Below are 16,818 nucleotides of genomic sequence, written 5' to 3' on the forward strand. Positions count from 1 at the left end.
AGCTGTCATTTCCTTCTGCTTTTTTACAAGCAGTATAAATTAATTAGGCAATAACCAATGATGTCAGTGTGGTAAATTGAAGATTTACCCACAGTTGGTGTGATTTAATAAAGCCAACCATGGGTAAATCTTCAATATACCACAACCACGGAGTTGGTTATTGCTGTCATATTATTGCTATCATACAATGACATTATTTAAGAAAAAAATACTCTTACTTTTCTTAAATAATGTCTTTGTATAATGCCTCCGTGGTGCCCTTCTGCATTTTTTTTGGTATACTGGGGCTTTGTCTGATGTATTGCGCATGCCTATGGGACTTGTGTTCCCATGCTTATGCAATACATCAGTGCTGTGCAAAAGAAGCAACGGAGAAAGAAAGATCTCCATTGTTTTTTTTTTTAAACTGGGAAACTTTTATCTTTCAGGAGAGCCAGGACAGACACAATAAAAGGATAATCAGGTAAGTTTCTATAGCTTTGCAGAATGTACCTGATTATCCTTTTATTCTTGTCTGCACTGTCTCTCTCGTTCATTTGAGGTCTTCCGTTTTGTTATTTTGTTAAAAAAAAAAAGAAAGCAAAGTAAAAAATTTATGAGATATACTAATGGAAAACGTCCAGGCGACCGGACCCTTTTCTGTTGGTATATTCTCAGATTTACAGTGGGCACGCTGGTTGGGCTGACCAGTCAGTGTGCTCGTTTTTGAATATTAATGGCCAACCATTGTATAATAACTTTTGTTTTCATTAGTCTCTGTGTGTCTGTTTTGCCTTGTTCTAAAATATATAATACAAGCTTACATCATATGAGATGTTTTACCTGTCCTTTTGTATTATTTTTATTTTTCATATTTCAGAATTACATGCAGGAGGAATTCAGAAACATGTTTATAAAGCACATTGACATATCCTATAAGAAATGCAAAGAAGTATGGACTGATTCTGTCAGAATAATAGAGGGAAAATGCAGAAGTAATACTTACAGATGCTTTGGTGGATTTAATGAATATGAAGATGATCTCAAAAAGGCAATTTCATTTTATCAGAGTAAGGGATCACTTGGATTCAAGGTAAGCAACAATTTGTGAGTCAAAAGTCTTCTGTTTCAGTGGGATTATTTTTAATGCTGCTTCCTAACATCTGGCTCATTCCTATTCAGGGTGGTCTTGAACACATTATTGATTATTATATGATTATTACTCCCGGAAGGCTTGTTTGTACCGAGGCACCAGAGTTTTTTATTAAAAGCTCTTCAAATACAGATCATGGTGTAGCTTTTTCTTCCTGGCTGAGTAGGGGTTTTTTTTGTATCTTTCCTACTCATGGTCTTTTGTGGTCTTGAACACATTCCTGGTTAACCAAATCAGGCAGTAAATGTATACTACTATTTTATGCAGATTTAGGAAGTCAGAGAAACATTTTTCTTGCAGCTCTTCAGATACAAATGACTGATCACACAGAAAAGGCTGGTAGCTTGTTTCATCATTTTGATGCAGTTTGATGTGAAAAACAAGATGTCTCACCTGAAGTGATGCAAGAGATGTGTTTTAACTGATGTTCATAGGTTCATAGGTTGGTACTAGGCTATCGGCCCTAGGGCCTATGCAAGCCTAGCCATAACAATTCCCTAGCTATTTCTTCCCAGAATATTTACTTCCCTGGTCCCCTGACGTGATCCCCGGGTTTTATTTTTTGGGGGGGAGGTAAGTTTGACATTGCTTAACAAATCCATAGATGTGTGACTATAAAAATGTAAAATAGAAAAATGTATTTGCTGTGCCTTTAATATTTTTTTCTTAGAAGATAGCAGTTTCCTCCATTTTTAGCTTGGGGGTAACAAGTTGTATTGGCACATGCAGACATGGACAGAACTTCATTTCCCAAGATAGCTCAACTTTCTTTTTTTTTCAATAAATATGAAATACCTAAAAAATAACAAAGCTAATTGGTGGACAATAGATATGTCTGACGAGTGTCACAGCACACACTCCCAGTAACTCCACTCTTTATCTATCTATCTATCTATCTATCTATCTATCTATCTATCTATCTATCTATCTGTCTGTCTGTCTATCAATCTATCTATCTATCTATCTATCTATCTATCTATCTATCTATCTAAATTGGTAAAAAGTCAAGGAAGAAGAGGAGGAGGTAGACTGTGTGAAAGCAAAGGGGCTTGATCCCTGTTAAATGAGCATTTGTATAGTTTGCCATTGAGTGGCATTGAGTAGCAAGATAAAATATGTTGATGAGGTTATTATTTCTTTCACTTTAGTCTCATTAAGTCATTCCAGGAGTGAGCAGTCAGAATATGACAATAAGTGGTGAGTGGTAGGGAGGCAGATTGTGTGTGAAAGCAAAGAAGCATGCACAGTCTGTCTTAGTGATCAATAATATAGCTTGCCAGAGAGAGAGAGAGAGAGAGAGAGCACATGTGCATAAGATCAGTAAGTTAAAATTGTGGCCATCATTTATTTCATTTTCATCTCGGTCATCCAGCAGAGGTTTGCACATAGAGCTGTTGTGTTTGGAAAAGGTCAGTAGGCAGTCTGTGTGTCTACAAGCAAGAGTTGTTTGCATGAGCGCTGTTATAAAATTGTTGATATGGCTTGTCACTAAGGGACAGTGTGTGTAACTGAGAACAAACTGAAGCATTACTGTAGACTTTTATTTTTTCAGTTTCATCATGGGCATCAGATGTGCACACAGAAAGTGTTTGGTGGTAGGATACAGGCTGTTTGTGAAAGCAAAGTGCAGTTATATGAACAATGCTGAATAATCAATGTTCATCATTCCCAGTCCTGTAGTAGCCTTTAGGCTGCATGGGTTGTTTCTCTGTCCAGGAAACAACAACTAGCCAGCTTCACAAGGCTATACTTCCACCTATAACTTCATTCTGATTGCTGATTGGCTAACTCCATGGCGGGATATCAGCAGTCAGAGTGAAGATTTCTTCAGTATTTTCTTGCTACCTTGAGGAGAAGCATCTCAGGGACTTCACAAGAACAACAATTGGCTTAGAGCTCCATTTCCCATTGGGAAATACCTCTGCATAAAAACTGTTGGTCTCTTAAAAAAATATTATTTAATTTTACTTTCTGCATAAAAGTAGTGTTAGCCATGTAAGAATACTGGTATTTTTTATCAATATTAGAAGTTTCCTATAATGAGGTGATTTCAGGTCTTTCCAGGATATAAAATTAATGAAGCTAAAACAAGCTATACCTGTAAACTATGTACCCACACACAAATTGGTTCAGCAATACCCATATATATGGGGACCTGATAAAATGAAGTACTTAGGAGTATGGGTTAAAAATTATTCTGATATGGCAAATAAAGATATGTGGGAAGAGACTAAACAAAAGACAATACAAAAACTGAAAAACTGGAAACTCTTATTAATGGATATGGATAGCAAGGTATAAGCAATGAAAATGTTTTTAGTCCCTTTAATTTTATTTACAAGTCAGACATATTTTTATCAACCAGAGAAGTTGTGGATGGCAATTAACTCATTCACTCCAATGGAGCTCAGGAAGTTTGCACTGTAATTTCCAGTGGGCGGATGATAAGCCTTTTGACAAGAATTGACAAGGGAGATGGAAGCGAACAATGTCAAACAATAACCAAAAGCAAAAGGTTCGCTTGGAGAAACCAAATGAGGGCCCAACACCAAAGTGAATAAATATCCAAATAGTTTATTCAATAACAATGAAAAGGAATAAATTTTAACGCTAAGCACAGAAAATACGTTTTCGAGCGTCTTCCTCAGAAATCAATAAAAAATAAATGCTTCACAAACTCATATTTAATCTGTCCTAAATCAATTGAGAGACAATTATTCAATAAAATAACAGTTGTCCAATAAAAACAGTTGTTCATAAAACAATCACTTCAACCTACTCAAATAAAATGAATCAAATGGTTCTATATCAAATCAACCGTGTTTGTGTAAAAATGTTGCTTATGCACAAATGACAAAAATATTTGATATGCACAAATGACAAAAACATTATAAAATAAAATCCAAAGTAAAAATACTATTGAAAAAGTATTCAATTGTATAAGTTTGTGTGCGTGTATATATATATATATATATATATATATATATATATATATATATATATATAAATGTTCTTATCTATGTCAAACATGAAAAATGCTTTAGACCAAAGGAAGAAAAAAATGAAGTGTGTACTGCCATCTACTGGGAGTTTGTAGTATTATAGTTTTGCAGCTCTTAACTTGAGAACAGGAAGGATAGATAACATGTCATTCAGACCGGGGTTTTTTGTGGCATCCAAAATAATCTGCCAATACAATTCCCTGTATTCTAACTTGGCTTCCCACATACCACCCCTAACTTCCTTGGGAACTACTTCCAAAACAAAGAAGTTAAAGGAAGCTTGTTGGCATGTTAAGGTGTGACAAAATAATGCATTGTTAACATTATGCTTTTTGATTTCATAATAGTGTTCATAAATTCTTAGCTTTAACTTCCTCTCAGTCTTCCCTACATAGAATGAGTTACCGTGGTGGCAAGTGGCTAGACAAACAACCCCATTAGTATTGCAATTAGAAAAGTTGGTACTCATAATCTGCCTATTTCTACTGGGTATGTGTATACTGGTATTGTTGACTACATGTGGGCATTGGGAACAGAACCCACATTTAAAAGTTCCCACTCTTCGTGATCTACTTCCAGAATTTGGACCACCACCAAACTCAAATAATTTCTTGAAATTCAAATCCTTTCTGTATATGAATTTTAAGGGTTGACTGTGTACCAAGTCTAGATCAGAAATTTGTCTAAATCTATCCCATTCCCTAGTAACTGTTTGTTTAATCACACCTGAATCACCAGTGTAATCCATAATATATGCTTGCTCCCAATTGTTTAGAGTATTGTTGTTAACTGTTGTATCAGATTTGACTAAATCATCCTGACCTAAAATAGGAGCAAATCTCCCCTTTCTTCCATCCACAACTTCCTGAATAGTCTCATGAATTAAATTATCTGTATAACCTCTCTCCCTAAACATATCCATAACAAAGTCACATTATTTTGTGAATTCTTCATCCTGCGAGGTCATGCGACTAATCCTAACCAATTGTCCCTTAAGTAAATTTTTCTTTTGGAAGAAAGGATGACCACTGTTAAAATGAAGATAAGAATTGGAAAAAGTTTTTTTCCTATGTATTTTGAGGAGAAAGCATTGTCCGACTTGATCAGGGAAATATCCAGGTATATCAATTCTTGACTGTTAAAATTGTACCTGAAATCCAAAAAAATAGTTGTTCCTTTGATATAAGTAAGGAAATCAAAAAATCTTTCTTGTGAGTCAGTCCATAATGTTTTTTGCCATTTGTGCATATGCAACATTTTTTACACAAGCACAGTTGATTTGATATAGAACCATTTGATTCATTTTATTTGAGTAGGTTGAAGTGATTGTTTTATTGAACAACTGTTTTTATTGGACAACTTTTATTTTATTGAATAATTGTCTCTCAATATATTTAGGACAGCTTAAATATTGAAGCATTTATTTTTTTATTGATTTCTGAGGAAGACGCTCGAAAACATATTTTCTGTGCTTAGCGTTAAAATTTATTCCTTTTCGTTGTTATTGAATAAACTATTTGGATATTTATTCACCTTGGTCTTGGGCCCTCATTTGGTTTCCTCCAAGCGAACCTTTTGCTTTTGACAAGAATCAAATTAAATCCTCACATTTCATACAAATGTTCATATCTCTGGAACATTAGGGGTTATGTAAGAAGTATAAATGGCAAACTGTTCGACCCAGACTATTTTTATAGTGATAGTATTCTTTAGGTTCTAGGTCTTAAACTAAAATTTATAAATCACAGTAAAGACAGTAACTATTATGTTTGTAATATTTTATAAACAACTTACAATATTTCAGCAGCCACTCAAGTTACGCACGTACTGTCAGCTGCATTTTACTCATCTAGCTGAGAGCTTTCATACAAGGCTAATGGGTTCTGTTTGTGTTACTTGGTTGTTAAGATATTTAGAAAAAAGTGAAAATTATTTCTATATAATAAAAATAACAGATGTTATGTTGTCCTATCGTGCCTTCATTCTTACTGTTTGGGTTTCAGAACCGACTCGGCCATATACTAAAGCTCGAGGTCTTCCACTGGCTTGTGGCTGTATCCCTATCCCATCATTCTCTAGTGAAGCTCCCCAGATCTCGTTTGTTGCTAAACAGATCGGAGGCTTCTGTCTTGGCTCTGGCTAAGTGATCCAAACTGTACTTCTTGTATTATCGTTTTTTTCTACTAATTTCTCAAAAATTGTTCTTTTATTTCAAAAGCTAGTTTGCATTAAGCATTGTAGTTAATTAGGATATCCATTGATGTATTGTTACTTCTGGTCATCGAATTTCCATTAGGCATTGTTCTTCTCCCTATCCCGACTAATTTTTCTACTTTTTACTGTTTGTTTAAGTACATAGAAAGGTGTCAGCCTATTTAAGTTAGAGGGCTGCTGCTGCCCGTTTTTAGTTAGAGGGCATCTTTTCAGTGTTCATTGTTGTTTATTTTTCCTACTGCTTGGATAAAAAGGGCATCAGCCCCTTTAAGTTAGAGGGCTGCCTCTGCCCATTTTAGTTAGAGGGCAACCTATCGTCCTTTCTTTCTGTCTTGTGTGAAGTTAAAAAAAAAGTTGTTGTTATTTGATTTTCTATATTTTATACTATAGGAATTTATCATTGTAGTTATTGTTTTTGCTCTTGTGTGTGTGTGGACTGTGATTTGAACATGTCCAAACACCATAAAGAAACTAAGCCTTCAGGCTTTAATGTTAATAACACTAAGAACTGGTGTTCCCCAAGTTTCCATTCTTGGACCTCTACTCTTTAATATCTTCACCAACTCACTCCACTCCTCTTGTCCTCAGTCTAACATTGTCCAATATGCAGATGACTCTACAGTCATAACTATTGCTAATTCCCCCTTAGAACTCCTAACAAATACCCAAACATCTTTCAACTCACTAGAGACATGGCTCACTAATAATCAGCTCATCCTCAACCCTAAGAAAACAAAATTACTACTCTTTCTACCTAAATCTGCAAACCACATTAAACTTTTTTTCTCCATAAGGTCCCTAAACAATACTCCTATAGAAGTCGAAACTAGCACAAAACTCATTGGCATTACCATTAACGACCAACTAAAATTTGATATTCACATTAACAGTTATATAAAAAAAAAAAACAACAAAAGCTAGGACTATTGTACAGGAACAAATTCCTAACTACTGAAACTAGGATTTCTCTTACCCATGCCTAACTTCTACCATGCTTAACCTATTGTTCCCAAATACTCACAATTCTGAACTCCTCCCTACTTACCAAATTAAAATCAATCTACCACAAAATAGCTACATTTGCAGTTCAAGAAACATATAAATCTCACCACTGTCTCTCCCTAAAATACCTGAACTGGCCCGAGCTACCTCACCTGTTTCTACAATCTCAACTCCAAATCGTACACTCCATCTTACATTAGCCTGATTTCTGCCCAAGTCTGTCTTCTCTCATCTCTCACTACTCCCCTACCAGACTTCTCCGAAGCTCAACCCAAGACCTACTTAAAAATCCACAAACCCAAATTCAGCACATGGTACAACTTACATAGCTGCCATCCCTCTATTGCATGGGACAAACTACCACTAGAAATATGGTCCCTTACTCACCCCAAACAATTTAAGCTAGCAACCAAAGACCACTTTAAAAAACACAGGTCCTGCCATTGTACTCACCCTCCCTGATTATTACCTACCTTTTGTAGTACGGTCAAACTAACTTACTAAAACTTACCATTAACTACTTCATCATATGCTTCCTATGCAGCCTCCAAAGCTTCTTCTATACTCTGCTCCCTGAAATTCTTATGTAACATTTTAAGTTTCTGCTACTCTGCATACAAAACCTTATATTTACTCAACTCTCTTTTTAAACCAAAACATATAACTTATTTTACTTTAACATTCTCCTTTTTGTTTATAGTGCTGTTTTATCTGTCAACAATATACATTTATGTAGCTTACATATTTTAACTACCAAAATTCTCTATTGCTATTTTTATTGAAATGTATCTGTATTGCTATTTTTATTACATTGCATATCGTTGGAGCTTTTCTCCCCGGGCCTCTGCTGAAAAAGGGCAATAGCTCAGCCGGACACTACCGGTCAACAAATGTAAAATAAAAATAATTACATTTTACTGTTCTACTACATTATTTTGTGCCTTTTTAACTGTTTTACAGTTTCCGTCTGTTTATTACCTGCACTTGTTTTGCACTGAAATATTGCTTAGATAGCTTAGACTAGAGACAGGCTTGCTGAATCTAGCCTGTTTTTCATACACTTGAACTCAAAGCCAGCCATCATACATTAAGAAGGGCTCCCCTGCACACTTGTGGCAGAAAACTGTGGATATAGCCTTGTCTGAGCTGGGGATTGCTGGAGGGAAGGATCATTGTGTGATTTCCTATTGGCAAACTAGTTTAAAACTATTTAATTTCACCTGTATATAAGCTTTGCGTTTGCACATAGCTGCGCACTGTGCGACTGGAGTTAGTGGTGCCTTATACAGATGCAAATGCTTAGAAACACTTTTTTTTCAGAGTCCGGTCAGTGAAACCTTCACAGGCTTCCCTGCTGCTCTTTGGGCAACGCAGCTGCACACTTTTGCACTGTAGGTTACTCAGTTGAACATTGAGCAGCATTGCCCCACTTTTCATCCCTGATCTAGAGAATTAAGTCCCCTTGTTAATATCAGAGCAATAGCTGATCGAATTTGCCCTCTCACAAACTAGTACTTAGGAATTATCTGCTACGATGGACAGTTACCCAGCATTTCTCCAGCCAGCTTGATTGACATGGGCATGCTGAGGCAACTGTAGCAATTGCCGCATATATACTGACAATCACCTGCTTCTAAAGCAAATGCAGTATGTGAGAGATGTAACTATACCATGGAACTTGAATCAGTCCTCTCATGTAACAATAAACAAGACATCAGACAGGTTGTCAGCACACACACTTCTCCTCTCAGACAAGACAAAAGTTAAGACACATAAACCCACATACATGAAGTTACTGACCAAGAGCCTACCAAAACACCAGAGACCTCCCAAGACCAAACAACCCACACATACTGGTACATGAACAGAATTCACCATTACACATAATACACATATCAGTGTCTCAGCAATTAAGCCCCTAAGGGAAAACACCTCAAAACCAAATGTATTGGTCATAGGCGACTTAATAGTGAGACACACAGATGTCCACCTCACCAGGTTGGACAAGGAGAAGGTCACGGTCAGCTGCCTGTCAGGTGCCAGGATCCGTCAAGTCACACATGGTCACTCAGCAACAGTTATCATTATGGCTATGTCATAGTACATGTTGGAGTGAATAACTTGAGACTTACCTCTCTGGACTAGATGAAGAGAGACATAATAGAACTCTCAGATTATGTGTTCCAAGCAGGTATGTCCCTACCCCTAAGCAGCAGACAAAAAATGATTGATTTCAACAATTGGCTTAGCTTCTGGTGTCATTAAAAGGGGATCCAGTATCTGTCAGCCTGAGAAGACATGGTTGACAGTTCATGATGCTTTGCCAAAGATGGCCTTCACCTGTCTCCTCAAGGCTTTCGGATACTGGCAAAGACACTTGCCTCCCCCATGGTGCCTTTTTAGGCTATGTCAGAACAACAAAACATCTGACATAAAAAAGTCCACTAGAGACAAACTCAAGGTCATGCTGCTTAATGCTAGGAACCTAAACAGTAAACTGCAGTCAGTCCCAGAGACTTGGTTTAAGGCCGCAGAGACCTCCCCAGCCGTACAAGGCTACAATGCCTTTCACACATTCAAACCCCAAAATGAGCATGAAAGAGCCAAAGGTGGAGGTGAATCTATTTTCATTAAATTCATATACACTTCAAGACTGGTGAAACAGTACAACTCTCTTGAGCTCTTCCAAGTCTAAATAATTATATGTAAAATACCCTGCCACATCATAGCTAGGTACAGGTCCCCCACCATGAACCAGGAGAAACACACTGCCTACCTGGACTTGCTAGAGTCATTCAATATACAGCCAAACACCTTGGTCAAGGGAGACTTCAATTACCCGTCCATGGATTGGGCAACTTACACAAGCACAAACACAGTCACTCTGAGGTTCCTGGACTTTATTAATTCAAATGCCCTGGAACAGTTTGTCTGCACCCCTCACAAGGGGCTCAAATGTCCTAGACCTAGTACTCACTAACATGGGGGGGGTCACTGCACTGCCCCCAATGTCTTGCCCTCCCTGGTTATGTTAGACCATAACTCTGCCTCGTTTGAAGTAAAAATCAGTCCTGACACCCCCAAAGCAAACTATATCCTTCTAAGCGATGGTATAAAAGGTTTTAGTGTCCCTGCTAACACAGCCAACAATGACTCCTATACAGAGGAGTATACAAATGCCCTGTATAGCCACTTAAACAAATGTATTGACTCAGCTGTACCCGACAGTTCCTCTCAAAAAAAACAAGACACCCTGGTGGATTGCAAGTATAAATAAGTTATATAACAAATGAAAGAAACTGATATCTAAGAACAAGAGGGAATCTACTCAGCAAAGAAAGATTACCGTCCACAGTTTAAACAAGCAAATCAGAAACCTTGTAAAGTCCTCCAAAGCTAGTTTTCAAGCTAAAGTAGCATCCCTTGATAAAGACAATCATAAGGCATTCTTTAGCTACATCCAGAACCTAAAGGGGAATGCCCAGCTGTGTGCTGAACTTAGAGTGGATGGCACCACTCACACTGACCCTGAAGAAATTGCTAACCTGCTAGCTGACATATTTGGCAATAACTTCACCCCCCTGTCCCCACAAGCCATACCCCATAGCATTCCTGACACTGGTCCTCTACCGAGTATCTCCAAAGAACAGATCATACAAGCACTCTCCAAGGCCAAAAATACAGCCTCTATGGGAGCAGATAATACCCCAGGCTGCTTACTAAACAATCTAAAACAAGACCTAGTGGAATCACTTAGCATTCTGTTTAACCACAGCCTGTGCACTGGTTTTGTGTCGGTTTTGTGTTAGTGGAGTGGAGAACAGCAATAGTAATCCCCTTGCACATGGGGGGGGGGGGTCCATCAGCTGACCTTGGGAACTATAGACCCATTAACCTGACCAGCCTTATCTGCAAGGCCATGGAAAGAATCATTTTGGACCTTACCAACCAGAACATTGGCAACCTTCGAACTCCTGACCCAACCCATTTTGGTTTTGTCAAGGGTAGATCTTGTTTTTCAAACCTAGTGGACTTCTTTGAGAATGTCACCAAAGCCCTGGATGAGGGGAACGCAGTACATACCACCTATCTTGATTTAGCCAACGTGTTTGACACAACTGCCCACTCAGGGATCATTGAGAAACTCTCCCAGCTAGAGATTAACTTATATGGTACTAGATGGGTAGCCAACTGGCTCACCGATAGAATGTACACTGTCAAAGTTGGGGAGTCCACTTCTACTAGTAGACCAGTTACCAGTGGTGTACCACAAGGATCTGTATTGGGCCCTCTATTGTTTGTAATCTATTTCCCTGAAGTCCAGACAAAAGTAGATGGCCTGTGGCTAACGAAGTTTGTAGATGACTGTAAGCTCTGCTCAATCAAGAGTCCCTCAATGATGTCAGCATATTACAGAAGGGACTGGCACAGACAATTGATTGGTATCAAAGCCACAGACTAAAACTAAATGCAAAAAAGTGCATCATTATGCCGTTTGGCAAAGAAGCAGCCCCTACTAATTATGATATAGATAGCACCCCTCTAAGCTCAAGCCCAGTGGTGCGAGACTTGGGAACACAGGTTAATAGCAATCTAAACTGTGATCACCATGTGTCTATAGTGGTAAGGAAAGCCTTCTGTACTGCACATCTCATAAAAAAGGGCGTTGCATCCAAGCCCAAGGAGGTCATAACTCTGCTGTACTCGACACTTATCAGACCACTAATTGAGTACAATGCTCCCTTCTGTATGTACCTCACCATACAAGTGCAGCAGTTGGAGAGACCACAGAGGTTTCTAACCAAGAGAATCCAGGTCCTCTAAAACAATACCTACATGTAAAGACTGAAAACCATGTCACTGTATTCTGTATCATACCGGCTGCTGAGAGATAACCTGTGCCTGGCCTACAAAACAGTCTGCCCTAATGGAAATGCTGCACATCTGCAAATCAAATGGGACAGGAGTCTTTCACTCCAGGGATCTCAACCTAGCCTGTGACATTAACAGAATATGTGGGAAAGACAGATATATCTTCCAGAGATTGCCACTCCTCTGGAATAAACCCCCACTTCATGTGAAGCAGAGCTCCTCAATGACCCTAAAGTGCAACCATGACAATTGGATGGCTAACCTTAAATTCACCTTGAGGGTGGCATCTATGTCCCTCATGGACACGGACAGTCGGTGCTGATCATAGAATTGCTCTGCTAACAATGAACATCTAACTATGGTCAATTAGGGTACACAGATTTGTTACATGGATAGGCTTGTAAAGGCCCTAGAGCCATTAGCCTAGTAACCTTCTATGAATCTAGTAAGGCACTATACTGTAATTTAAAAATAAACCTTCTCACACCCACCATTTCTTTTGCATTTACTATAAATTTCTCCACTGCCTTCTCACACCTATCTCCTCTGTCTTTTCCACTTTTCAGGCTGCCTGCATATTTTACAGAAATACTCCCTGACACCTCCACATTTGCTCTGCCTGCTTCACCCTGCTTCTCTATTTTCTAATCTGTGTAGTCCGTCCCAGTCCTTTAAAACACCTTATGCATACTACGTCCCTTTTGTTCTTACTCCCCCAAGATATTCAAAACGCGGCCTCTCCTCTAATCCTATATTGGCACATTCCATATGTGCTCTCTCTTTCTCTACTGCCCCATCTTGCCAATGTAAGTATTGTGCAACTCCTTCCATCTTTTCCGCTAACCTATTTATCTCTATATCAAACTCATATGAATCAAATCTACTTTTGACCTATGCATTCGTAAATGAATGATCTGACCTTGTCAATTTTCATTCTTTTCTCAGGTGATGGGTTCAGATCCGATCCCTCAGATCCGACTTAGCTGTTGCTAAAGCTCATGGCAATCAAAAACTCTCGAGCTTCTCCCTTAACCACAGTGCACCAACCCCAATTACCTCAGATCTTGTTTGCCACTTCAAGCAGAAGACGCGGTCTTCCATCTCCCTCGAGCTTTCTTCTGATGTGCTGATGTGTGTTATTTTTTGTATTTCTTACTTAAAAACTTCTTCTGTTACTGTCTCTTACCTGCGTTTATCTATTTCTTGTAGTTTCTGACCCTTTTTCTTTCTATCATATGTTTTTTGTACTTCTTAGATACTATTGTTAGTATCTTCCTTTCTGTGACACCTTCGTAGCTCCATTACCATTATTGGTATTTCCTTCCCTTTTCCCCTTTTTTTGTCTATATTTCCCTAGCAAAAAAAAATTCTTGCTCTGTTATTCTAGTGTTGACAGTTATTTGGTTTCTCAATTTTTGACTTAGTGATGGTGGAGAAACCAGTAGGATTTAAGAAGTGTTCAAAGGGTGGGCACAAGCTGCCACTTTCCAATGCCCACACACTTATTGTCTGTCATCTAGGCCCTCTCCATTTACAGGAGAACTGCTCTATATGCCATGGCTTTAATCCTCACGCATTAGTAGAATGCAAAAATAAACTGATACTGAAAGGTCTTCTTCCTTCATTTGGAGAGACTATATCAGAGGGTTCTTCCTCTAAGAAAAAAATTTCAAAAACGTCTTCTCAGAAGTCATCCTCCTCCTCCTCAGCTTCAGATTCCTCAAGAAAGAGGTGTAGTAAGTACCCAGTCTCAACCCCAGATCCAAAAAAGGCTAAAATACAAGATCATGTTAAGGAAAAAGTATTGGAGCTGAAGCCTCCTAAGTCGGATCCAATGAAGACATAGCTCTTGGATCCAACTTTGTTGGATCCAATGCAATCTGAACCTGACTTTCAAACTGCCAAGTTACTGCCTAGAACAAAGTACTCCCCATCACCGCATTCGGTCCCTGACCGGGTGTCTTCTCCATTTTTCGAAAGACACAAGTCTCTGTCCAAATACTCCACTCATTCTTCCAGAAGCCTTACAGAAGAAGATATGGAGAGAGACCGATGAAGAGTCTCTGTGTGCAGAGCTAGATTGGTGTTCCTTCAGCTCCTACCCCTTTGGGTCAGGAGATCTATATGTCTACTATTCCCCTTTACAGATTCCTCCTCTGACTACTGTTGCTTCAGAGATTTTGGATCCGAGTCTTCCGGATCTGTTTAGCTTGGATCAGAGGATAACATTATCCTCAGATCCAAGATTTTCACTGAGGGCTCTGGTCCCCTCAGATCAGGAGTTCCCGGAGCCATAGTTTGTCTGTTGGATATGAGGTACTGCATTTGACTCTGAAGCTTTTGGAGCCGTCTCTGCACTTTGGAGTCCCTCCACTGGACAGCTCAACTCCGGCTTCCACCTGGGAGGTTTTGCCCTCAGAGCACGGGAGGCCTATGATTCAGAAGCTTGTCTTCTTGAATCTAACGTCCTCTCTCTTTCTCCAAGATGCTCTGCCTTCGAGACTGCAAAGCGAGTACTTTCTGCCTCGACAGTTCAGACAGATCCTGTCTTTTACCATGATGTTTCAGCTCAGAGCCTCACCATCATCTCCCCCTGGGACAGCCAGTACCAAAACTATGGCTCCCAAACAGGGAATTGTAATCTCCTCTTCTAATACCCCCCAGAGCACCCCATCAAGGAGGTCCCTAAGAAGAGGACATGTAAGAGGAAACACTTGGACTCCCCGGAGGAGTCCATCACTGAAGACACAGATTTTGATGAAGGTAAAGGATTCCCATAATCACCTCTTGAAGATGTCTCCTTTGGAGACATCCTAGAAAGCCTTAAACAATGAGGTGGTTGGACATCCAGCAACCCTATGTCTGAGGAATCTGTTCTCCTGGAGGCTTTTGGTACTGGACCCTGTACCCCCTGGGTGACTCCATCCTCTGATGAGCTCATTGACTTCATCTCACAGCAGGCGTGGAAGGAATCTGATACCATAGAGCCCATTCCTTGCATACCAGATAAGATAATGGCAACACGTGCGGATAGGAAGTTTTGGGGAAAGGGAGTTCCTGTTGATGCCATGGTCATTGTGGCAGCCACCAAGAAGGAACTAGCCGAGGAAAGTTCCACTCTCCATCCCCCCAACAGGATGTCATGGGAGATGGACAGATTTGAGAAGCATGTCTATGCTTCAGCGACCTTCACTTTGAGGTCTCTGAGCTATTTGGCATACTTTGCTAGACTACAGAGGGATTTAATCAAGGAATTATCAAATGTACTATTAGATGAAGTTTCTCATGAAGTTCAGGCATCTGTTACCTCCCAGCTGACTACCCATATCCAATTCATCCATGTGATTGGTCTAATATGTAGCAGAGGGAACCTCAAAGGTAATGGGTTCAGGCTTTTCCATAAGGAGATACGCCTGGATGTGCTTCTCTGAGTTTGCGGAGCCTTTCACATCTTCTTTCGTCAATGCTCCTTTTGACAGAATGTCTTTTTTCAGCCCCAAAGTAAAAGACACACAGTCCAGGTGTGAAAAAGATGGAAAGGCCCTGTCTGCCATGGGCATGAGTTTTTCGACTCCTCAGTGAACTTTTTCCTGAAATCAATGAGGTGGTCAAAAAATGTCGTTCAAGAAGTATCAGGGTCCTTTTCAAGTCACATGTGGAGGAGGTTCCCCCAGAGGCAGAGGAGGGAACTCTAATGGACAAAGACACTCCCATGGCAGAAATGGCCTGCAGAACCAGGATTCCAGAGAATTGGGTTCCAGAGAATCGTTCTTTGACAAACCCTATCAGTGCTTCTAAAAGAGGCCCAATTATCCACCTTTGCAGACAGTCAGGTGACAATTATCCCTGCACCAGAGAGCCTGGATAGATATAACAAAAGATACTTGGGTGCAGAAGATTATTTCCAGAGGCTATATAATACCCTTTTCCCTTTCACCTCGAATCTCAAGAAAAATACCTGGTGTTCCACCCAGTCAGAGGGAACAAGCAGCAATTCAAATACAAGAGCTGCTAGACAAAAGAGTCATCCAAGAGGTCCCATCAAACCAGATAGAATCTGGAACTTACTCAAGATTCTTTTTGCTGCCAAAGAAAACAGGGCTGGAGACCAATTCTGGATCTGTCCACACTAAACAAGACAGTTCAAAGAACCACATTTCGGTTGGTCACAGTTCAGTCCATTTTCCACTTTCTGGGCAAGGATGACTGGATGTGCACTGTAGACCTTCAGGACACATACTATCATATAAAGATGAACAGATGATCCAGAAGCTATTTACACTTCCAGCTGGGAGCCAGTCATTATGAATTCAGAGTACTGCCTTTGGACTCACCACAGCCCCCAGATTGTTTACCAAGTGCATGGCAGTAGTAGCAGCTCACCTGAGACTGCAAGGATTCCAAGTGTTTCCATATCTAGATGGCTGGCTCATTACCACTCCAACCATGCATCAACTCATATGTGCAAGAGACCAAGTTCTCTAGACTTGCTTTCTTCTGGGGATAACCACAAACTACGTCAAGTTTCATCTGCAGCCAACTCAGAGTTTAGAGTTTATAGGAGCAATTCTCAATACCAAAACAGCTATTGCTTCT

The 16,818-nt window shown here is 39.6% G+C and overlaps 1 protein-coding gene across 1 annotated transcript in view; it reads left to right on the forward strand.

Moving 5' to 3' along the window:
- The first annotated feature begins 221 nt into the window (after positions 1–221).
- Positions 222–16,818, forward strand: part of LOC122793708 (apolipoprotein L1-like) — a 294,046-nt gene continuing 277,449 nt past the window's right edge. The window contains exons 1-2 of the mRNA XM_044061925.1: positions 222–463; positions 860–1,072. Of these exons, the coding sequence (XP_043917860.1) occupies positions 866–1,072 (207 nt within the window). The 5' untranslated portion in view covers positions 222–463; positions 860–865. The remainder of the gene's footprint in view (positions 464–859; positions 1,073–16,818) is intronic.

The sequence above is a fragment of the Protopterus annectens genome, chromosome 1.part0 (genome assembly GCF_019279795.1).
Source record: "Protopterus annectens isolate FY-2018-M chromosome 1.part0, PAN1.0, whole genome shotgun sequence".
Taxonomy (NCBI): domain Eukaryota; kingdom Metazoa; phylum Chordata; order Ceratodontiformes; family Protopteridae; genus Protopterus; species Protopterus annectens.